At 42.8% G+C, this 23,702-nt stretch overlaps 1 protein-coding gene across 1 annotated transcript in view; it reads right to left on the bottom strand.

Annotated features, from left to right (window-relative positions):
- Window positions 1–469: 469 nt before the first annotated feature.
- Window positions 470–23,702, bottom strand: part of LOC106585095 (tau-tubulin kinase 1) — a 53,404-nt gene continuing 30,171 nt past the window's right edge. Inside the window, exons 11-16 of the mRNA XM_045705408.2 lie at window positions 21,970–22,186; window positions 21,428–21,609; window positions 20,704–21,038; window positions 20,200–20,363; window positions 2,228–3,699; window positions 470–1,891 (exon numbers count right to left, since the gene is read on the bottom strand). Of these exons, the coding sequence (XP_045561364.2) occupies window positions 1,426–1,891; window positions 2,228–3,699; window positions 20,200–20,363; window positions 20,704–21,038; window positions 21,428–21,609; window positions 21,970–22,186 (2,836 nt within the window). The 3' untranslated portion in view covers window positions 470–1,425. The remainder of the gene's footprint in view (window positions 1,892–2,227; window positions 3,700–20,199; window positions 20,364–20,703; window positions 21,039–21,427; window positions 21,610–21,969; window positions 22,187–23,702) is intronic.

The raw sequence follows: 23,702 nt of genomic DNA, 5'->3' as shown, positions 1-23,702 counted from the left end.
TTGATCTTGTGTATGGTATTCAACAGCATGTCGTTTTTGTACACGTCTGTACTGTAACTTTACCTTTTCAAAATAAAATTACCTAAATGTGAAAACACATAAAAGAAATCTGTCTGAGTCAATTCACCCTGATAAGGAACCTTTCAGACCTATTAGATTGCCCAGGATGGTTCAGTTCCAGTCCTAGAGGGCTGAAACACTTTTTTCTTCTACCTGGTACTTTATTGCACTCACCTGGTGAATAAAGTCCCTGATTAGAAGGAGAGGATGAAAACAAGAAGTAGTCCTTTCTAGGGGCGATGGTTATATCTGGCAAACAGTGTAGAAATGAAACCGGAGATAGTCATTCCACATGACCATTATTTTACTTTAGCTCAGTGCCCTGCAACTGTAGGTTTCATTTGCCCAATACAAACACAAAACATGGGTTCCAATGATCCAATCATTTAATTGTCAGAACATTAAAAAGGCAGGTATCTACCGCTCATAGTTAACGCTAATTTTCTCATGCGTAAAACCCCCCCCAAAAAACAGGCCAACATTGTTCAACAGAAGAGGAAAGACAGGTTATTTTCGCAAGATAAAAAATAAAACATGTATTTTCCAAGAAATTATCATATTATATACACTTCTTCTGTATGTAAATATAATCAAACACCTAAAAAATTGAATGATATAAAGCATGCCCATTGTCACACACTAACAAGGAGGCCAGCAATATTACTTGTGCATTCTCTTAATATTGGCAGTAATCTACCCCATAATCCAACCTTTTAACACATCTGACCAGAGTTGGGAATGATTTTGGCCTTTGCATCCTCTCAGAATTGGTTATTGCGTCAGACCATTGGAAGATTTAAAGTTTTGTACATTTCCTTAACATTAGTTAACTTATCAAAAGTGTTTGTGATATCTATACCATGCAATATAAGTGAGCAGGATATTGTCGATGATAAATTAGTATATCGGTGTGAGATGTTTGTGAGTTGAGAAAGATTACAATTTGGCTTGCAAAGGGGTCATGATGACCGACTTGGTTCAAATTCATTTCTTGCATATAGGATGCTGAATCCACAAACCTAAATAAAATCTTCAACCTCAGAAACAAAAAGAAAATGTATACAATGCACCAGTGAACAGCGTACACATAGCACCATGGTAGCATCGCTCCTCGTGACATTGACTAAAAGTTGTTTAACTGGAAGCTCATGAAGATAGTTTCGTATGGTTCCTCTTGTAAAAGTTGTTGTCATGGTCTAGTTAGTAGAGGTACATGGTTTGGATCAAAGAAGGTAATTGAAAGAAAAAAAAATATGGGAAACCACGTCAGTCTTAATTTGGGTCCGGGTTGGAGCTTTTTGAAGCGTTGAGTCTTTCGGAGGACAACAGAGAAGCGTATGCGTTTCTTCCCAGTGAATCTGTTTACTATCTCGCGGCAGCCATCTTGTCCCCTGTGCTTTGTTTCGTTTTGGCAGGGCCCGTGGATTTGGCTCGGATTCTGGCAGGCATAGAGGTGGACACCTGGGTAAAGGGGTCCTGTGAGTTGGCCCGTTTTATGGTGGTAGTAGTAGTAGTAGTAGTAGTAGTAGTAGTAGTAGTAGTAGTAGTATTAGCCCTGGGCTGGAGTGGAGGGGCAGTTGTGGGCCGGACGGAGAGGGACTGTCTAGTTGGACGGAGACGCTGGGGGGAGGGGCTGTCTGTCCTGCAGTGAGAGGTGCTTAGGCTGCGTTGGGTCACGAAAACGCATCGCAGGGGCATTCGGGGGCTGCCGCAGGGCTGGGCGGGGACAGGACAGAGCCTCGGACAGGAGGAAGAAGAGGAGCCGGTCTGCAGAGGTTTAGACCGCCTCTGGGTTGGGAGAGTGCTTAGTCCTATTTTCTGAACTTGGAGCCTGAAATGAGAATAGGTGGAATAAGAGTTAATCCTTCCCCTAGGAAACCTTTGATAAGTCATCATTTTCAAGTGTTTTCACAAAAATCATAACAAAACTTTACAGTAACATGACACCTTTCAACCAATCAAATTAAGTTTCGGTCATAAACGACAGAAATCAGACCATCTGTGACAGAAATGAAAATGGCTAAACTCTTGATATTTGGCACCACAAAGAAGAGTTCTCAAATTATAGTAAAACAATCAAGGGTCTTTTCATTTACTATTGTAACCAATGAGCCATACAATGTTAGAATGTTATGTTTGCAAACATGATGTTGTGAAGACTACCTACCCATTACCAAAGGTGGATGCATCTCTACAAATGCCCGATCCTGGCAGAGCGAGAGGAGAGGACACGGCCAGCAGCCGCCCTGAGGGCCTCTTGATGGGGGTGACGGGCCTGGGGATCCTGCTGTGCCACTCCGTCTGGCCCTGATCCCTTCCAGCCCCTGCCCTGGCCTTCAGACAGGACCTTCTCCTGGCCAGAGACTCGTCCGAGGCATGGGTGTCTTCCTCCGAGCCGGTAGTGGAGAGCGTCACGGAGGCCCTCCCGTCGCCGGAGGACAGCGAGGAGGATGTCCCCGAGGGCAGCCTCATCCAGCGGCCCTGCTGCTTCTGCACCACCAGGCGTGGCAGGTCCAGTTTCCGGGCTCTCTCCCGTAGTCGTGCCCGGGCGGAGAGCGAGGCTGAACGCTCCGAGCCCGTCTCCTCTTCAGACAGTAGAACTGGGATGCGGCTTTTGATCCTCGGCCTGAGGGTGGTATGCGGTAGTTCAGCATTGGCAATACCTTCGGTAGACAATGGCCCCTTGTTGGGATCTGCAGAGAGAGTTTTGTGTTCCAGAATGGGCGACGTGGCTTCCGGGACAGGCTCCAAGGACTTGACGAAGACCAGCGGTGGGCGGTCGTCCGGTATGGTGCGTGCGACACCATTCTCCAGCGTCACGTCTGGGATAGAATGGGCTTGGGGCTCTCTGGAAGGACTCTGGGATTCCTCACCCTGTTCGACATGTCCGATCTGTTCATGGGCATCTCCTTCCCATGGTGAGGCCTTCTGGGTAACGGCTGAGAGGTCGCAGCGGTCGCTGCTCTCCTTTGCGGTCTGACCTCTGGAAGACATGACGTTAAAGTGGGAAGTCTCGGAGATGTGGACAAAGGTGAGCTCAACTTTGGTGAAGGGGGGAGATGCAGGGGCGATAGGGGTGGATGGCCTCAAGTCCGACCTCAGTGTGAAGGAGAGCTCTGGCTGGCTGCCCGCACCCACCAGAGGCATATCGTTCCTAGGGGTCGAGGCAGACGGTGTCCCAAAGTCAACCTCCAGCAGGGCGTGTTCTCCCCCAGTGGATGGAGACTTCCGGGTATCCCCCGGTGAGAACAGAACCAGGGTCTTAGAGCCATCCTCCAAGTCAGGGTCAGCATCTACGGCCGAGGTGGGTTCCCGGGGGCCGGCCATGAGGGTATCAGGGGCCCCATCCTGGCTCCGCTCTGTGCTTTTTTGGCTGGCCTCGCTGTTCGACTCACTCTTAGTCACATCATCGTCCCGTGGGCCCTGGGACTCCTGTACCTCGTTCTCTGTCGACAGAGCTGCTGGGAAGGTTCGCCGCTGAGGAAGGGTGCCGGTCAGCATGACAGTGAGGAAGTTGGCCCTCTTGACCTGGAGCTGGGGAAGGATGTGGAAATGCTCCGTCTCGTCCATCCGGCCCTTGGTCCTGAAGTCTGGACAGGGCTGAGATAGGCCATTGTGCTCAGTCAGAGACATGATCACCTACAAAAGATGCAATTAAATAATTACTTTTGCACTTGACCATATTTCCAGCATGACTCTTGTTCCAAGGCAAAAAATATAAAACCACAAGTGTTTTAGAAGATATGGCTCGTGTCACATGATGTAAATGGGGACAAAACTGGGAAAACAACCAAGATTGTGTAATGTGCACATATCTAAGATAACTTCATAAAGAACGAAACGAGGGACAGCATTTTTCCCCCCAAACGATTTAATGTTTTTTTTGGGGGTTATAGACGGGCTTTTAAAGATTGTCTAGATTACATACATTTTTAGAAAAGGCACAAAAATGCATTGAAGAGTTTTCCCTTTTAGATACATAGTCCAATATCTTGTGATTTTCAAGTGTTTCCCTTCATAAAGATTTGACACACTGTACTGTAGTATATACACACTAAAACCAACTATCTTGCATGCTACTACAGATTAACTGAGAACTCAGTAGTCAAACTGGTTAAAATGACATCTTTTCAACCAGTTTTAATGTTAAAAATACATCATTTCAACCAGTTTTGCCCATTGGGAATGGAATATTTATTGAGTTGTATGTATACATGTACATAGGTTTTGTTGATTTACAAAAAGTTTAAAATACATGCTTTTTACCTGTAAATATTACAAGCAGACTGTACAATTGTAATGTGATACAAAAAAATGCTTAGACATGTATATACAGTATATCGTACATCTAAAAGAGTCACGGATCACGCTTGACAAATACTGCAGTTATACTCATTACTATTTATTTATTTGACAATTCTATCATACAGTACCTTCTACTACCTCATGAGCCCTCTGTTTTTATTGCAAGTATTTTCAAGAGCTGACAAACACAGACAATGAATAGGTCAGTGTCTCCAAATGTGAAGATGTATGCTCATTCATTTACAATATTGTGACAGAAATCTATCTTTAGGTTGTGCATGTGAATGTACTGAAATGGAGATGGAGTGTTTTTTGAGGGACACCAAATAAAATTAAAAAAAAACAGAAACTTAATAGATTATCCAAATTGGTCATTGCAGCTTCATTTAACAAATTCATAACATCTATCTCTACAAACGCAATCAATCACATAATGCACTATACCCTGTTTTTCAAAAAATATGGACGGATATCCACTTTTCAAATCTGGTCAGATGAAAAACTGTGTACGTACAACTTCAAGTAATAGACCAGGCATTTATGTGCCTACATTTGAGCCCTGCACGGGCATACATTTTGTAAACCTAAACCCATTTTAAGCACAAACACTACTCAGGCCTGGTTGTTTCTGCCAAATTTCAGGCCCTAACCAAACCCAAAATCAGAAATAACCTCCTCCGTTAGTGTCCATTAGCTACTCGTCTTTCTGTCACTCGCTCCCTGCGCTGCTGCATGCGATCTGTGCATGCACTCTGAATGCCTGTGCATACGACTCCGTGCATGCGGCTCTGTGCATGTGCTTTGTCAATAGCAAAGCCTCTGCTTGCTGTTCTGCTCAACGACGAGACAGAGAGCAGTTAGCTGTTAAACTATCTACTTTGTCACACTAAACTCAAGGAACATTATTTTCAGTAAAGTAAATTCTCCTGTAGACTCAAACTAATTTTCTTGTCTTATATTTGACGAGGTTGAAACACTTCTGACACCATGATATGTACTGCGCAGCAGAGCAGACGCAAATAGTTCACCTTCAAAATGTTAATGATCAATTTAGTGATACCTGCACCCTACCCGTCCCTAGTTATATCCTGCACTAATGTTATTTACACACTGTCAAGTTTCTGTCTTAAAATGCCTCTATTTAAATCATAAAAATAAAACTTTCTTGACAGAATAATTATTATCCTATTTGACTGTTCATTTTCGGCAGTTCTTACTTTCCTCACTCGCGGGTGATCTGTCAATCTCTGGGGGTCTGTACTCCCGATGTTGTTGACTGTTTTTGTGCTTGCCAGTTAGCTAGCAATTCTCAGCTGTTAGCAGCCAACGGCTAGCAGTTTCTTATTGGCAACAAAGATGGATGATTGTCATCATTTTTTTGAAGTCATTACTGAATTATTTAATGTAACAAATCAAATATGAAACCTTGTAAACAATTCATGGCAACCTTAAACAATTCATTTAGACCCCACGTTCATTTGAAACAAGCGTTTATTTGCTGAAATGTGTGCCATTGCCCAGCTATTAAAAGGGGCAGGCGGCTATTTGAGACTGCTTTTCATTGAAGTTTTACGGTACATCTTAATTTTCAGTAAATTTTCCTTATGGAGATACATAGAATATTCAAGTCATTCAACACCTAAGACTTATAGACTTAAAACGCTCTTTCAAATTCTAGGCTATAGGCTGACAAATATGACTCTGCAATTCAAGTAATAATTCAATACAAGACCAAGTCACGCTTTTATCTTAACTCAACTTGAAAGCCTAAGGGTTAGAGGACTTTGAGCATACAGTGTACTTTACAGGTGCAGTGGCTTTGTGTAATGCTATATGTGATATTATGTTACACAGGTATCACATCTATGGCATTTTCAATCACTCTTAGTACATGGCTAAAAGGGATTTCTGGCGCAGTAAACAGTTTACAATATTTCACAACAGACACTTTGCCCAGGTCCTGTGGATTTCACAGCAGATCTCTCAACCTATACTGCCATCTAGGCTTGACACCCAGCCTTGTGGAACAAGTAATTTGTCAGAATATAGGACAGGATATGCAGAACATATGGAAGATGTGCTCATGTATCAGTGACGTGAACCGAATATGTTTAACTTGGAATCTGATAAATTAAAATAAGGTGTGAATCACAGTCCCTCTTCGCTGCAACTTGAAATACATTTTTGATCCGTGAGTATACTCCGAGTCAATATTCACATAATAATAATAATAAGGAATTGCACGCCCACAAATTGGGGAAAACAAACATTCTTTCCTTCGTCGTTGATTTTTAGTTATACAGAAATAACAAAACATGCCGAAAAGCTGTTGTGTTGTTCAATGTACATGTAACCAGGTAAAAGAAAATCCCAATTTATGGTTTGCACCGGCTCCCCACATTTCCCACTCTCCCACGCCAAATAGCCTGAAGCCACAGGGCTCTTCTCGCAGGCTCTATTTCCATACGTGGAAATAGAGCCTATACAGCTACACATAGCTATGTGTATGGAAAACATTTCCTCACAGGTAAGACAGTTAACTTGTTAAAAATAGTCTGCTTGTAACTCCATTCACTACTTGTAGCTGTATAGTCTGTATTGGCTAGCTTAATGTCGCGGTCGGTAGCTAGCTAGCACTCACTCACACGGCTGCTAGCACCGTCATGAAAAGGGGCATGAGGGAAGCCCTACAATATTCTGTTTTTAAGTAGGCAATGTTGAAAAGTAATCTTTAGACATATTGTACTTTTCTTAAATGTAGTTTTGTAATTACCAAAACAAGCAGACAAGAAAAGTGTGTTTGAAAAAGGTCACGTTTTTGCTGTGAGCCAATGGAGTAACCAAGGTAACCGCAGGTTGTTTTCCCCCACAGGTGAGCAGGGCCGGGACATTCTATCCCTTTACCAGTGGTAATGTACTGTACACCTAACTCACAGAAAAAAATTACAGGGTTGTTCCACCAATTGGGTGCCCTTTGAGTAGTATAACTTGGTCAAACAAAACCTGATTTCACCAAATGAATAGTTTCACCATATCAAAACGAGAGTTCAGTTAACAGGGTTGACCTTAAAATGAGGGACAGAGGCACATAAATCACTGATCACATTAAATATATAATAATCTTTCAGAAATGACTTTGTCAAAGCATCAACATAACTATAGCTTTACAATGATGGTGTAGACTTGGGAATTTTTTGGGTTAAGTTGGTTAAAATCTTCCTAAACTCTGAAGAATTTGAGGGACCTTTCAAAATGCTGGCACTTTAGCACGTCTTTATTCATATTATAAAACAGACTTATTGAATTGTCCATGTGGTCTATATTAAAGGGTACTTCATTGAATATAACAGCTTTTAGAATTCAATATTAGTGCACAATTATTATAATTGTTTTATTTTATTTTGTACTTTTATCCCCAATTTCGTGATATCAAATTGGTAATTACAGTTTTGTCCCATCGCTGCAACTCCCCTACGGACTTGGGAGAGGCGGAGGTCGAGAGCCATGAGTCCTCCGAAACATGACCCTGCCAAGCCGTACTGCTTCTTGACACACTGCTTTCTTAACCCGGAAGCCAGCCGCACCAATGTGTTGGAGGAAACAGTCCAGCTGGCGACCGAAGTCAGCTTGCAGGCGCCCGGCCCACCACAAGGAGTCGCTAGAGCCAGATGGGACAAGGAAAAAATATTAAAGGGCACTCATTTCATAGAACAACCCTACTATACATTTCTAGCCAGGGTTTGATATTATATATCATGCAAATAGTGTTAAAATATGAAAACAGTCTTGTACAATACAATTTCTCTGCAAGTCAATTTCAAAATTGCCTGCGTTATTTTTAGAGTTCAGTGACAATGTTTGACATCCTGTTTTGATTGAGCGTATTACGGCGAGATTTGTTTTACCGAGAACGGACAAAAAAGTTCAAAAACTATATGTTCTTTAATAGCAGTGCCAATAATGTCAAGGAACAATTTGCATATGTGCAAAATTAAGTTTGGAGTTAGCAGCTAATCCACTCTCAGTACATTCACTGAGTAGTGCTCGTTGCGTGGTGCTACACACAAAACGACTAGCATGATTTGCAGAAAATCATCGAACCAAGCAGCGGGAAATTAACTGATGGAACAGTTATCTTTTCTAATCAGAGACAGAGGCGACATTCAGAGAGGGATGCTTGCTTGCTTCTTAGTGCTGTTAAGTAAATGCAAATGTCTTAAATGCAAAGCTTGGCAAAAGTGGTGCATATTTTGTAAGCGTAGCCCTTTAGCGCATTCACAAAAGCAATCATAAAAGAAACATAAGATCCTACTCATTGAGAAGACCAAATAAGAAGGCTGTATGTGGTTATGCCATTTCAGAAATACAGTAGTATCGTTCCTCTTCACAATGGTTTCAGCAAAACAGGGAACACAAAGCCAAGAGATACATGGTTATTACAAGAAGACATCAGTAAAATATCAGCATAAAACATTCATTAAATGTTGAAAAGACGTAAAAAAAAACTTGGTGTTTAACAAAATCAGCATACAGTGTGAAGCCTGTGATGTCACGGGTCTGAGGTGTAATTCTATACAATTAATTTCTATACTGTACATTTTTTCACTTGGCTACATCTACAATGCATGCCCTTTACATTAGAACTGCTACCCACTTAAGGGTCTGTTACCTCATTGGTTTTTCCGTTGGAGAGAAAGTGGCATAAAATGAGTGTGGAAATAACCAATACTCTCCCGAGTCTCCTTTCCTCTTAGCCTTGTTTCTCCAAAATGGCGTAACATTTTTTCCCCCCAAGCACCCTTAGCATATCATATTTATTGTGTTGCTCATCTTTTGCATCAATATTTTCTACCTGGGCCCAATAGTGACCATGTTCTCCTGTTAAGTCCTTTATAAAGTGCAACAGTGAGGTACAGTACTCAACGGACAATGGAGAAAGAAGTGCTATGTTGATGACTTATCTACACAAATATACTGTCACATACAACAGTCGATCCTGATATACAGTATGTAGCTCACTTCACTGCAAAAATGCACACCAAATCCCACAGAATTCCAATGGCATTTTTGGCTAACTTTGGCTACTTTAATGAATGGTTATGCCATTCGAATGAATGGTTTATGCTATTCTGCAGGAAGATAGATAACACAAAGCCCCCTAGTGCAATCCAAACCCTGGCATTATCTATCTATAACAATGATAAAGTTGAAGAGCAGAGCCAATGCTATGGCAGAGATGCCATTCTATGGAGGTTAAACTGTAAGTGCCTGAAATACTTTGGAACCAGATTTCAATTCATAAAACACAGCTGGTTGCATAATACCTGCCTGACATTAGAGCTCCTCTAGTTTAGCAGAAGTCCACCCTAACCATTGGTCCAGGGTCTACCCTCCTTATGGTTAAGGATAGGATTCAGGGTTGGGTGATCTTATGCTAGATCTGTGGTTAGAGGCAACTTCTATCTCAAGCAGGAAAACCACAGTCTCTCTGGGTAGAACTTTATACATGCAAGTTTTCCTCCGTCAACATTCACACATAGCAGCTTTGCTACCGATTCAAGACAGTGACGTGATTTCACATTATGACAAAACGAACTTCAGACAACTGTGAAATAACTACTAGGGTGATCTGAAGCTGGAAGCAACGTCAGCACAATAACTGTTCATCGGGAGCTTAATGAAATGGGTTTCCATGGCCGAGCATCCGCACACAAGTCTAAGATCACCATGCACAATGCCAAGCGTCGGCTGGAGTGGTGTAAAGCTCGCCACACTGTACTCTGGAGCAGTGGAAACGCCATCTGGCAGTCCAACGGACGAATCTGGGTTTGGCGGATGCCAGGAGAATGCTACCTGCCTGTATGCATAGTGCCAACTGCAATGTTTGGTAGAGGAGGAATAATGGCCTGGGTCTGTTTTTCATGGTTCGGGCTAGACCCCTTAGTTCCAGTGAAGGGAAATCTTAACGCTACAGCATACAATGACATTCAGACAATTCTGTGCTTTCAACAGTTAGGGGAAGGCCATTTCCTGTTTCAACATGACAATGCCCCTGTGCACAAAGCGAGGTCCCTACAGAAATGGTTTGTCGAGATCGGTGTGGAAGAACTTGACTGGTCTGCACAGAGCCCTGACCTCAAACCCATCACCTTTGGGATGAATTGGAAAGCCGACTGTGAGCCAGGCCTAATCGCCCAACATCGTGCCCGACCTCACTAATGCTCTTGCGGCTCAATGGAAGCAAGTCCCCGCAGCAGTGTTCCAACATCTTGTTGGAACAAGCCTTCCCAGAAGAGTGGAGGCTGTTATAGCACCAAAAGGGGGACCAACTCCATATTAATGCACATGATTTTGGAATGAGATGTTCGACGAGCAGCTTGTCATGTATTGTAGCACATGCTATTAAATGCTATGTCACGTAACTGAATTAAGAACAGTTATATGAAAGGAGGTTTCATCATTTCTTGCATCATACCATTCAAATCATGTTACTGTAGCAACAGTAACTTGTCATAAACTGTCTGCCATGTTATAACAACATGATTTGGACACTGGTACAGTAAGTGTTACTACATTTGCAATACTTCAAGCCAACCATATTGAATTACACTAAAGTTATTTGTATGGGACAACTGATACTGTCTATAATTTCTATAGTTCAAGATGCCATTCTGGTCACAGTAGTCATAACGGGAATACAGTACAGATGTAGGATCTTAATTTTAGCCAGTTTGCTAAAAAATGAAAATAATCCTGCAGCAACAGGACATGCAAATGATTATGTGGACATTTTTGTAGGGGTTGATACATTTTTTGTTAGAGCATTCAAGTCTGAAATTTCAAAGCATTTAAAAATCTCAAATACATAACAAGTTTAAGCAACAAAAGAGTGATCAAATTAAGATTGTACATCTATACAGTACATTGAACTCAACCACGATAACGCTTGTCGTAAAAACATGACACTGAATATTAGCGAAAGGGAGTTTTCCTATTGCAAAACCCCACACCTAATATCCTCACCCTTCAGAAGCCTGCCTAATCCATTGCTCCAGCATTTCAACGAATAGAAAGCATGGAGATGTAAGAAACCGACAGACAAAAAACACCTCTATAAAGTAGACCAAAAGCAAGATAAGACATAGAGAAAAACGCCCTGTGCGATAAACATACAGAAGCTGAAATATTTCTGTTTACACTCCACAAGAACTAGCCTGGTCCCAGATCTGTTTGTGCTGTCTTGCCAACTATGGTCATTGTTATGGTTATGGATGTGACAATGATCATAAGTGTTGGCAAGACTCCACAAACAGATCTGGGACCAAGCTACACAAGATCAGTGTGTAGACCGCAGAGGACTTATAGTAGCACCCTAGCATCACATGCCTTCTCTGGGGAGCATGACATAACTGACGCCTTGGGAGGACAACTTATAACTCTACATTGTTATGACACCGTTGATAAAGTAGCTGGCCTAGTATGTACCTAAGTCACAGTTTCTGTTATGACTGCTTAAAGTCAGCTATCATTAGAGGCAGTAACTGCTTATGACATCTATATGTCATTATCATGACAGTGCACATAGGTCTTACGAGGAAATATTATTTAAGGAAAGTGTGGTAACTCTTAACATGTAGCTTGCAGGTATAAAGCTTTATTACTAGTTATAAGCATGTATGAGCCTTTATAATGACTTACATTGCATTATAACCTCATAATGCATTATACCTGCACGGGCAAACTGCGATTGGTACATCCATTTTAATATATACTCATTGATTCTTAAAGAATATAACTTATATTTGCTCAGTTCAACTGTCGTAACCCATCAGAAGCCAAAATATAAGCTTGGTTTACTCCATTGTTTGTAAACAATGTAATTATTAAACAGTATCCAAACTTGGCTAAAACTACAAGTTTGATATCATGGATCTTCATTCCTTGCATCTATAGCGCTGTCTAGGAATTCAAGAATAGTTCTTCATCCCCATCCCTCAGCTGTTTACCAAAACAGTGGTGGGGTGTCCGCCTTGTTCTTGTTTGATCAGAAGAGGACTGGCCACCCCTCATAGCCTGGTTCCTCTCTAGGTTTCTTCCTAGGTTCTGGCCTTTCTAGGGAGTTTTTCCTAGCCACCGTGCTTCTACACCTGCATTGCTTGCTGTTTGGGATTTTAGGCTGGGTTTCTGTACAGCACTTTGAGATATCAGCTGATGTAAGAAGGGCTTTATAAATACATTTGATTTGATCTACAGATTGCCCCTTTAAGTAAAGTGTTACCGAAAGCGTTACTGAATTCCTTTAGCTACGCATCGCCGACATGACCTGCATTCGACGACAATCCCTCAAGCCTTCAGCATGAATGGAAAAAGAATGCAATGAAGTTGAACAGTCTCGTAACAGTCCCAATCTTGTGACTCCTCTGCACAGTTTCATGAAATGATGAAGAGGGAAAGGGGAAACCTCAAGTTTACACTTCCACCACTTTTTACTCAAATTGTGTACATTTTTGTGGCACGTGCAACTCTGACTTTGCAAGGAGCAGACTTTTATGAGTTTATTATGTGGAAAATATTTTGCCATCAGCACTTTTCCTCTCTTCCAATTCACTTTTTTAAAGTTAGTTACATTAAAGTGAGTTGTTTGAACTGTGCTTTAGTTCAGCATGTTTGTGCGTGTCTGAAAGATAATGTGTGTGCAAGCGTGCATATGTTTGTGTTCTAACCAACCCGTCAAAATAGGGCTCTTTGGGTTTCAAACTGCGAGTATGTCACTGTGTATGTACATAATGGGTGAAAACGAGTATACACTAATGCATTTTGGCATGCAGAGTGCCCCTCCCTTAGCTCGAGTTCTTATTCATGAGCTTGGCAAGCAATTGCTGGATTTGCGTGCGCGACACGTTCAGGACCGAGTGCCTGCTCCGTGGGCTGCCCGGGCTCTGCAGGGGAGCGTGGCGCCGGTGTGTGGAAGCGTTCATGTGAGCGGGGCTGCTCTCGGCTGAGCGGCTTCGCTGGATGAAGGACCCTCCGGGGTGCGGGTACTGCTCCGTCTCCAGTGTGGATGATGAGAAGACGTAGGAGGCCAGCCTCCGCAGCTGATTGGGCCTCGGGTGGTGCCTGTCATCCTCCAGCTGCAGAAGAGACCAATCAGAAAACAGAAGGAGAGGCATTAGGATGGAAGGGGGAGGGACAACAAGGTCATGCTAACAGACTATAGACTAGTATTGGGTCACGTCCCAACACTCCTGAAACGGCTTCATTTCCTTGTCTTCTTACCCTTCCTCACCAGTATTCTAAAATAATTAGATAGTTGAGAGTTATAGGCTTGGGAGCTCAACTATCCAGTATCTTTCAGGTCAGCTGATAAGAGGGTAAAAGAAGGAGACAAGAAAAGGGATCCATATGGAGTATTGGAACATATCTTGTCATACATCTCTCCTTCCCTGTGTGCATGCTGTAAGGGCTCTCGGATGTAGTCCAGAGAGAAACAGGGAGAGGAAGACTCTATGGTTGCCATTACAGCAGAGGCGTAACAGTAGGTTAAAATGATAGAAGACAGTATTCTACAAAACACTTAAGTGGGTTGCCAGATTGGAAGCAAATGAGAGTAGGTTTCCGTCTATCTCATAATCGAGGCACAGAGCACACATTCCCCAACAATGCCATTAAAAACACACACAAGTACTGCACATGTTCTTCTAGTATGTAAACACATTGAACCTGGGAAAATGCCTGGACACGATCAAATTTCATTACACTCAATGTTGCTTAAAGTAAAAAGAAATAACCTTTGCAAAATGAATAACACAAAATATAGATGGTCTCATCAAGCACACGAAACACAAAACGAAGAAAAGGGGATAAATATGGCTCAACAAAAAAGAGGAGTTCGGAACAGAAACTAATTAAGAAAAAAACAACACAAGTAAGGACTATCCTAAACTGTGCTTACCCCAAAACACCACTTTATTTCTTCGCTTGTTGTTCCCATGGCACCCTCGCTTTTTCTCCTCGGGAGAGTGCAACTTGACATACTGTACTTTTAAGTGATAGGTTGAGCAAATGCATCAGTTATGTCAAGGAAGAGGTCGCAGGGCAAATACAACGAGGGTCCTTGATCATGTTTGCGATAGCGAGGCCTGCCGTACTTGGCACTTGCGGTGAAATCACAAATAAGGCTGGTAAAACGTGATTGGTGAGGTAAGTAAATCAACATTTTTGTTTTCTTTTACAGTAATCCATACAAGGAAATACAACTGGCACAGGGAATGGGTGAACTGGCCTTGTGGTTTTGAAGGGTCCTTGTGTATGCAGGTTTTTATTCTTACCATACTCCTGAGCAAAACATGTTTTTTAACATATTTCATGGACATACTGTAACAGTCAGAAAAAGACACTTACAAAAACATACAAAAAGGTTAAATAGACATAAAATATATCAACTTTATAAAATGGTACGCAGACCTGCATAATACAAGAGTCCTTCAGAACTGGTTTCTAATTGATGCAGTGCTAACGGACCCTAGTGGTACATGGATTCTGGGTAATGTGAATTCAAAAAACAATCTGTAAGATTTCTTGTTCAAAGGTTTTTAGGCAGGGCAACAAGGTCAACAATATTAAATTGTAATCTAAGCCAGTGGGAAAAACTGGTTGATGTCAGGTTGTGTTCTGATTAACATCTTTAAATAGTTGAAATCATCTGACCAGGTAACAACCAAATTATGGTGCCTTTCCCAGGGCTGGATTACCGAACAAGTATGCAGGGCACATGCCCTGGGGCCCCAACCTCTAGGGTGTCCTCTCCCCAAAAACGATTGAACACGTTGGTTGGGGGCCCCCTGGAAATGTTCTCTCAGCCTCATGGCAAAATGTATAGAAATAGCATGAAATTTGCTATAAAACTGCAAATGTTTCTGTCTGCCCCATGGCAAAATGTGTAGAATTGCAGGAAATTAGCTTTAAATCAGGTTTAATATGATCTGAGCTAGTTTATGTATTTTTATTCAAATTGCAGAGATTGCAGTGGGTATAATTGGTGGAAAAGACATCAAACTAACGTCCTTTGAGATATTATGGTCAGGTTGATAAAGGAAGGATTACATGTCTTCTTGCACCTGGTTGTAATCTGATGTTGGTTCAACAACATAACCTATGGAGTCTGCATTCTTCCCAGGGTTGTTGATGTCCTCATGACAAAGATGCCTTTACCTGGTTGTAATCTGATTATTTGACTTCGCTTCAACCAGATTTCAACAAAAAGAAACATTACAAAAGCATGTTGTGTGAAGTTTTGGATTTGTATACAAAATAGTTTGAGTGTGTGTATTTTGTTCAATAAAAATAAAAATGAATTTGATTTCGGTTTTCAAAGAACAAGGATTTGCTCCAAAATTAAGTATCTCCAAAAATAAAATTAAATATTTGAAAAGTCATTCTTCCACAGTGCATTTAAACTCCATTTAAAATTCCACCCAATTGAGCCAGTGAGTGATAACTGGGTCGTTACATGAAATTAGTCCCTTTTGGGTAGTGTAATTTGGTGAAACAGACGGATTTTGATGGGAATATCGGCCCTAGGGGATGGGTACTTTTTAATATTATAGGCTTTTAAAATCCAATATTGGTGCACAATATCTATTTGAAATATGAAAGGGGCACCACATGGACTCATTTTGTGGAACGAACCAACTACACTATTGTTTCAATTAAATCAATCTGAACTAACTGGATTTAAAACCACATGTCAGTGACTACTGACTGACATTCTTGTTAGTTTTTTTCTTTTTTTGTCTGTTGTCCTTTATCAGTGAGGGCCATTGTTTCATTCATATAGAGCTGTATCCCATTTTCCATTCAAACCTTTCAAATGATCTGGAAGTTCCTCATAGATAAATACACCTGTTCGTCGAACATCTCATTCCAAAATCATGGGCATAAATATGGATTTGGTCCCCCGTTTGCTGTTGTAACAGCCTCCTCTCTTTCTGGGAAGGCTTTCCACTAAATGTTGGAATATTGCTGCAGGGACTTGCTTCCATTCAGCCACTAGAGCATTAGTGAGTTTGGGCACTGATGTTGGGCAATTAGGCTTGGCTCGTTCCAATTCATCCCAAAGGTGTTCGATGGGGTTGAGGTCAGGGCTCTTTGCAGGCCAGTCAAATTCTTCCACACCGATCTCGACAAACCATTTCTGTATGGACCTTGCGTTGTGCATGGGGGCATTGTCATACTAAAACAGTAAAGGGCCTTCCCCCAACTGTTTCCACAAAGTTGAAAGAACAGAATTGTCTAGAAAGTCATTGTATGCTTTAGCATTACGATTTCCCTTCACTGGAATTAAGGGAACCAGCCCGAACCAGAGAAAACAGCCCCAGACCATTATTCCTCCTCCACCAACCTTCACATTTGGCACTATGCATTACGGCAGGTAGCATGCTCCTGGCATCCACCAAACCCAGATTCATCTGTCGGACTGCCAGACGGTCATAGGAAGGCCAAAAAAGATCATCAAGGACATCAACCACCCGAGCCTGTTCACACCGCTTCCATCCAGAAGGCGAGGTCAGTACAGGTGCATCAAAGCTGGGACCGAGAGACTGAAAAACAACTTCTATCTCAAGGCCATCAGACTGCTAAACAGCCATCACTAACTCAGAGAGGCTGCTGCCTACACTGAGATCCAATCACTGGCCACTTTAATAAATGGGTCACTTGTCACTTTATACAATGCACTCTAAATAATGATTACATATCTTACATTACTCATATCACATGTATATACCATCTATTGCACCTTGCCTATGCCGCTCGGCCATCGCTCATCCATATACTGACATGTACATATTCTCATTCACCCCTTTAGATTTATGTGTAGTTGTTGGGGAATTGTTAGATTACTTGTTAGATATTACTGCACTGTTGGAACTAGAAGCACAAGCATTTTGCTACACTCGCATTAACATCTGCTAACCATGTGTATGTGACAAATACAATTTGATGAAGTGTGATTTGTCACTCCAGAGAACGCATTTCCACTGCTCCAGAGTCCAATGGCGGCGACACTTGGCATTGCACATGGTGATCTTAGGCTTGTGTGCGGCTGCTCGGCCATGGAAACCCAGTTCATGAAGCTCCCGATGAACAGTTCTTGTGCTGACGTTGCTTCCAGAGGCAGTTTGGAACTGGGTAGTGAGTGTTGCAACCGAGGACAGATGATTTTTACGCGCTGCATGCCTCAGCACTCAGTGGCCCCGTTCTGTGAGCTTGTGTGGCCTGCCACTTCGCAGCTGAGCCGTTGTTGCTCCTAGACGTTTCCACTTCACAATAACAGCACTAACAGTTGACCGGGGCAGCTCTAGCAGGTAAAAGAATTTGCCGAACTAACTGGTTGCAAAGGTGGCATCCTATGACAGTGCCACGTTGAAAGCCACTGAGCTCTTCAGTACGGCCTTTCTACTGCCAATGTTTATCTTTGGAGATTGCATGGCTGTGTGTTCGATTTTATACACCGGTCAGCAACGGGTGTGACTGATACAGCCGAATCCACTAATTTGAGGGGGTGTCCACATACTTTTCTATATATAGTGTACATACTCTGCTCTGAGTTAGGATGTTTTGAGCACAGGGATGTGTTGCGGCACCCTCTAGTGTTGGGCGCAGGGGAATAAAAATATATAAACAGTGTTACTGTACTTACACTATGTGTATGGGCCTCCCATTAGACATACACAGTAGCACTTAGTAAGCAATGTATGACACTTTTCAGCATGCACAGTTTATGTAAATCAGGGTTCTCCATCTCTAGGGAGCTACTGGGTGTGCAGGTTTCCCCCCCAACCCAGCACTAACACTAACTAACACCTGTTTCCAATAATCAACTCATCATGACCTTCATTCAACCAGGGATGTCAAACTCAAAACAGTCTTCTATCCATCATTTTGGGACTTTTTGATGCTCCCTGATTGGCTAGCTTTCAAATTCTGTGATTATTAGTGAGCTGGACACAGTCAAGAACATTTATGTATGTAGGCCCATTATAATTTCTACACAGTTTCGATTTGGTTTTAGTCATTTTAAAGTATATTGAGTTTGTCTGTCCCCCCCCCCAAAAAAAGCTCTGGGCCGTACGTTTGACACCTGTGCCATAAGCCAACCAGTGATTGAGCGTTGGAAAACAAAGCATTTATGAATCTCTTTGAAATGCTCATGGATGTGTCTTTGGTTCATACTTAAATGCCTGTTTCTTGACACATATTTGCGTACAAAGCTGTATTTCAGAGCTGAAAGTGTAACGTGACACAAATGAAATATAATACATATATCATTGTTGGGCAAAATAGTATGATTGCATTACATTCTCACATAAAAGACCCCTGAAGAACTGAAACCCTAATGGAAGCTACGGGCACATAAAAAGAAACATTTTGTCAACTTCAATTGTTCTCCAAGAAATTGCTGAATTTCCTCTATAATTCAACTAAAAGACTTGAACATTCCCCATATTTTCTTTGTGCATCTTTTTATGTGTGAGGTAACGGTCAGCTTAATCACATTTGGTGGCAGCGGTGGGATATGTTTCCCTAGCCTGATGGGAAGACCCACGGTTTACATTGTTTAAATCAACATTTTCAAACAAAGGTTTTCATTTTACGAATTTATAACACTGACGTCAAGAACATGGTCAGTATGAAGAAAACGTTTCGAAACTTGGTTGCACCACCTGAACATGTCCAAAGATATTATTTCTGTTACAAAAACATTTTGCTACGGCTATCTGGATGTTTGTTACATTATTCTCATCAGAATGACAAATTGTCATCATGTATGCATATATCTTGTTTCATCAGTGTGTCATAACAAGAGCATCAAGTGCAGTACAACCCTAACGAATGTCAACCCGAATACAGGGACGTACTGGGACCAGGAATCTTTCCGGGGTATGGACCAGCCCATCTGGCATTTGCCGGAACCATACAATGAGAAAATGCTCCATCTGGCATTTGCCGGAACTGTACAATGAGAAAATGCTCGTGGACTCATTGAGAAAACTATTGAGAAAATATTGTAGAAATACACTGGGGGGGGAAAAGAACCTATCAAAATAACCCTACTCATGTCACCATCACCAAGCATAAACTGTTCAATAATTATAACATGTAAGGCTACATCTGATCTGATGCTGGATGGAATATGTAGTTTGCAAAGCCACGTCTCCCATTCATACCTTAGCATTACAAAACAATGGTTAAAACCAAAAGTCATGGGCAAAACCAAAATGATGGAAAGGAACAATTTGTGCTTACTGACACAGAAAAAGGCACGTTTTCTCTCTTTACACTGGCAGGATATGTCACACCAATGGCAGTGTGAATGACACTAAAATGGCTGCGGGAATAATGGTCGCCCCCCCCGCCAAGGTATTCAGTTCCCACTGGCTTGCAAAATTCTAGGGTTGCAAAATTCCCAGCTTTTCTAGAAAGATTACTGGAATTATAAGGAAATAAGCCAGAAATCCGTGAATCTTCCAACTGAGATTTCTGCAAAAACAGGTAATTTGGGTTAAATTATCGGAATTTTGCAACCCTTGGCTTAACCCTACCCCCAGGTTTAGGACTGCATGTTAATGGACATCCTGACCAGAGGGGGCACCGAACAGCTCATCTTTACATAATCTGGATAGATCAACAACACCCACCCGCTTAGGTGGGTCTCATCCATATCATCTAAAGATTCATCGCACTGTGCAGCAGGCGACCCAGCTCTGAGCCGACTACCATGAACATGCAAGGAGAGAAGCCTCCCTCCACCGATAGGTTGGCCCGATCTCTTACCGGTCTTTGGGGTCCGATAGGACGGCCTGACGGGAGTGAATGACAGGGCGACATGGCGGGGCTTCCCCCACTTCGTCTGGAGGCTTCCTCCTCGGTGAGCGTGAGCATGCCCCGGCTGCTGTTGGTTGTGTGGGTCGTCTTGGGCCGCACCACCATCTCCGCCCCTAAAACAAAGGACTGGTTAGGAATCTAGTACCCTTTTCACACTATCATGCCGACCGGAACCAAACTGTGATGGGTTGAATATTTCATTTTCACATTGTCCTTTTCAGCACGGTTCCAGCAAATGTGGTGGATGCATAACCAGGTCAGCTCAGTACAAATGGTTTGGCTTAGTGTGAAAAGTGTTTGCCGGATTAAGCCAAACATCAAATAATATTTTATTGTCAGAGGAGAGATGAGCATCATCGTCAACACAACTTGTACAGAATAGAACTGAATACAACAGAACTGAACTGACTGAAATGTGACATTGTTGAATGTACATAAAATCTTCAGGCCCACCTCCTCCCCGCAGCTTCCTCCTCTCCTCTCCCTCCTCCAGGGGCCTCAGCTCCTCAGGCTCCTCATCGGTGGTGCCCGACGTGGTGGGCTGGAAGTCCCTCAGCTCCGTCTCCTTGTCGATGATCACCCACTCCTTGCTATCAAAGTCTTCCTCCTCTGCTAGCGGCACCGATCTGATAAAGGCATTACTGTGGGCTTCCTGGTCCACGGACGCCACCGAGCCCTCGCCGTGCCGCCCGCGCTGCAGGCCGCCGTCCACAGACAGCATCATGGCCGGTTGGGACGAGCACACGTGGCGCGAGGGCGAGCCCAGGATGTCCATGCGGGACCTGATACTGTGGCACACAGATATGTACACATACACACAGGTACAAGCACCAGGACGTACAAGTGCACATAGACACACAAGCACGCACAAACAAATGCGCACAGACACACACACACACACACACACACACACACACACAAACAAAAGAACACACACATTAAGTATTGAATTAAGTATTAAAGTGGAGGGCTATAATAGATAGGCTTATAGCAGTTACACAGACCCTAACCCAAAGGACTTTCCTGGAACACCTAAGAGACTTTAATGTAGCTAGGTACAATACTAAATGTATTTTAGTATTAAGCACTTCCTGGTTAACTACTATACTTAAATACTACTATACTAAAAGCTAGTACAGGTCTGTAACTAATACTAGAGCTGGTTTGTAGTGGTCACCTTTGGCCGTAGCCGTCGATGCCCCTCCCATCAGTGCCCGACATGCGGTCTGACTCTGGGCTGTTGATGCGGCGGTACCGGAGGGAGCGCACCTGGCCACTGGGGGACTCGGGGGCCCCTCCTGCCCTGCACGGCGACATGGGACCGGCCCCTCTGCTGGGCTCATCCCCCTCCTGGGCCCCCTGCAGACACAGAGGGGAGAGGAGGGGAAGAGACGGGAGGTCACGATGATGTACGCTAAACAGTAATTCATTCTAAAACGTGTCTATTTACCACTTCTAGGAGTTTAAAGGGTAGGCCTTCGTCTGTCTAGTGTACACATTTTCTGTCCGGATGTCCATCTCGGTCTGTGCATCTGTATGTCCGTCTATCATCCTCTACCCAGCCAAACATCAATCGATCCCATATTTTTCATTAATAAAAAATGCAAAAAAAATACTGTATCAACAAACAGTATAAGCTACGCTAGAACAACATCTACATCGATGGCATACAGTAAAATGTTGTGTTCTCCTTCCCCTCATCCCTCCCCCCTTACTCACCTTGCCCAGGCTGATCCTGAGTTTGTTGCGGTTGAAGTCGGTGTCCTCCCATCCCTCGCCCTTGGCGTGCGTCTGGCCACCGCCCTCGCCCCCCTGGCGGCTCCCACCGGGAAGCAGGGCCGGAGGGGCGTTCTCCTGGTCGGTGAGGTGCTCGTCCTGGAGCACGTTCTCCGTGTTCTCTCTCTGGAGGTCTCCGGGCACCGGGGTGTTTAGGGCTCTGTGGGAGAAGATGGGTGGGAGTGGCGGGATGGGTTCAGGTTATTAAATCAGTTTATTAAGATCAGCGGCGGCCCAATGATGTACACAATGTATATTATAAACACATGTATAACACCTATATGTGAATATATGTCCTCTGGGAATGCAGGTTGTTGTTCCAGCCCTACTCTATTTTAAAATGTTTAAAAAAAAATGTATTTCCTGAACGAATGCACTTTGCACAGGCAACCCTCAAAAGTTCAGTAAACATCTATTTATTTAGTTAAACATTGATTGTAAACTGGTATTTCAAATGCCTTTTACAGCCTAGTTCAGAATTCAATATCATGCGTTTCAAAGGGTTTGGATGAGCAGAGTGGCAGTAGCCTCGAGGTGTGACAGCAATACTGATGGACACAAAACCTGTTATCTCTCGCATTTGCACTGGGAGGCTCAGGATGCCTCCTAAACGGCAGCCTATTCCCTACATAGTGCAATATGACGTCAAAGTGCACTACTTAGGGAATAGGGTGCCATTTAGGATAGAGCATCATGTGTGATGACGACCAAAACACTAACAATGTCTCCAGAGATAAGGATGTCGTGTTCGCAGGGAAATCATGCAGCTGTGTGTAGTGTGTGCGTGTCTAGGCAGCCTGAACAGTAAAGAGCTTCAAACGAGACAGTCATCAGAGAGAGAGCGCGAGAGAGAGAGAGAGAGACTTCAAAAATAATATATTTGCGTGAGTGAGTCAAACAATAGCTCCCATGAAAGATGTATAAAAGATTAAAAATAGAGCACTGTGACTGCACTCCATCATATTGTGGCACTTTCAGGATCTAATGTATTGTACCGTTGCATTGTGATTTGATACTGTAAATGTCAAGTATCAAAGACAGCCAACTGGTGAAAAAGACATCATCATACACAATGGGGAAACGTTCTGCTTACAAAAGTCAACAACTACAAAATGTGAATCTGCCATGAATGCCTCTATTGGCTCTTCCCATGCGAGCACGCCTCAAGGGAGGCCATTTCAGCTGGCACATTTACACTGATGTGAACACTGAAATGTTGATTAAATGGTTACTATCCCTGTTAACACTAAAATCGCTAAAGCAGTAATTGACTGCTCATTAATATAATTTTTTATTACTCTGCCATTTTTAAAGCCATGCCCCCCTCCGTCCTTGACTTTTCCTAAATAAGTCTATATAACCGTAGTTAGAATGTTAATATCACAAACAGAACTGGAGTTATAACCAGTTTTAGGAGGGCATCTCATTTTTTGAATGTTTTTCCCCGTTGCCCCTCCTCCCGACAGTGGAAGGTGCCGTGCATAGTTGATAATCAGTCTGTAATTACCAAATTGTGAATGAAGAACAAGGCGGGCCATTATATTGTACAGGTAAAATGTAATTATAATCCAAAAATGTATACCCTAAATATGTATCCTATATCAGTCCACCAGACCAAAGCAGTCTTATCAGTCTACTCTGGCCTATTTGGAGTACACAGTGAGAGCGTGCGTAAT

This window comes from Salmo salar, chromosome 02 (genome assembly GCF_965601325.2).
Source record: "Salmo salar chromosome 02, fSalSal1, whole genome shotgun sequence".
Taxonomy (NCBI): Eukaryota; Metazoa; Chordata; class Actinopteri; order Salmoniformes; family Salmonidae; genus Salmo; species Salmo salar.
Note: the sequence above shows the minus strand (reverse complement) of the source record. Positions and strands in the feature narration are given on the sequence as shown.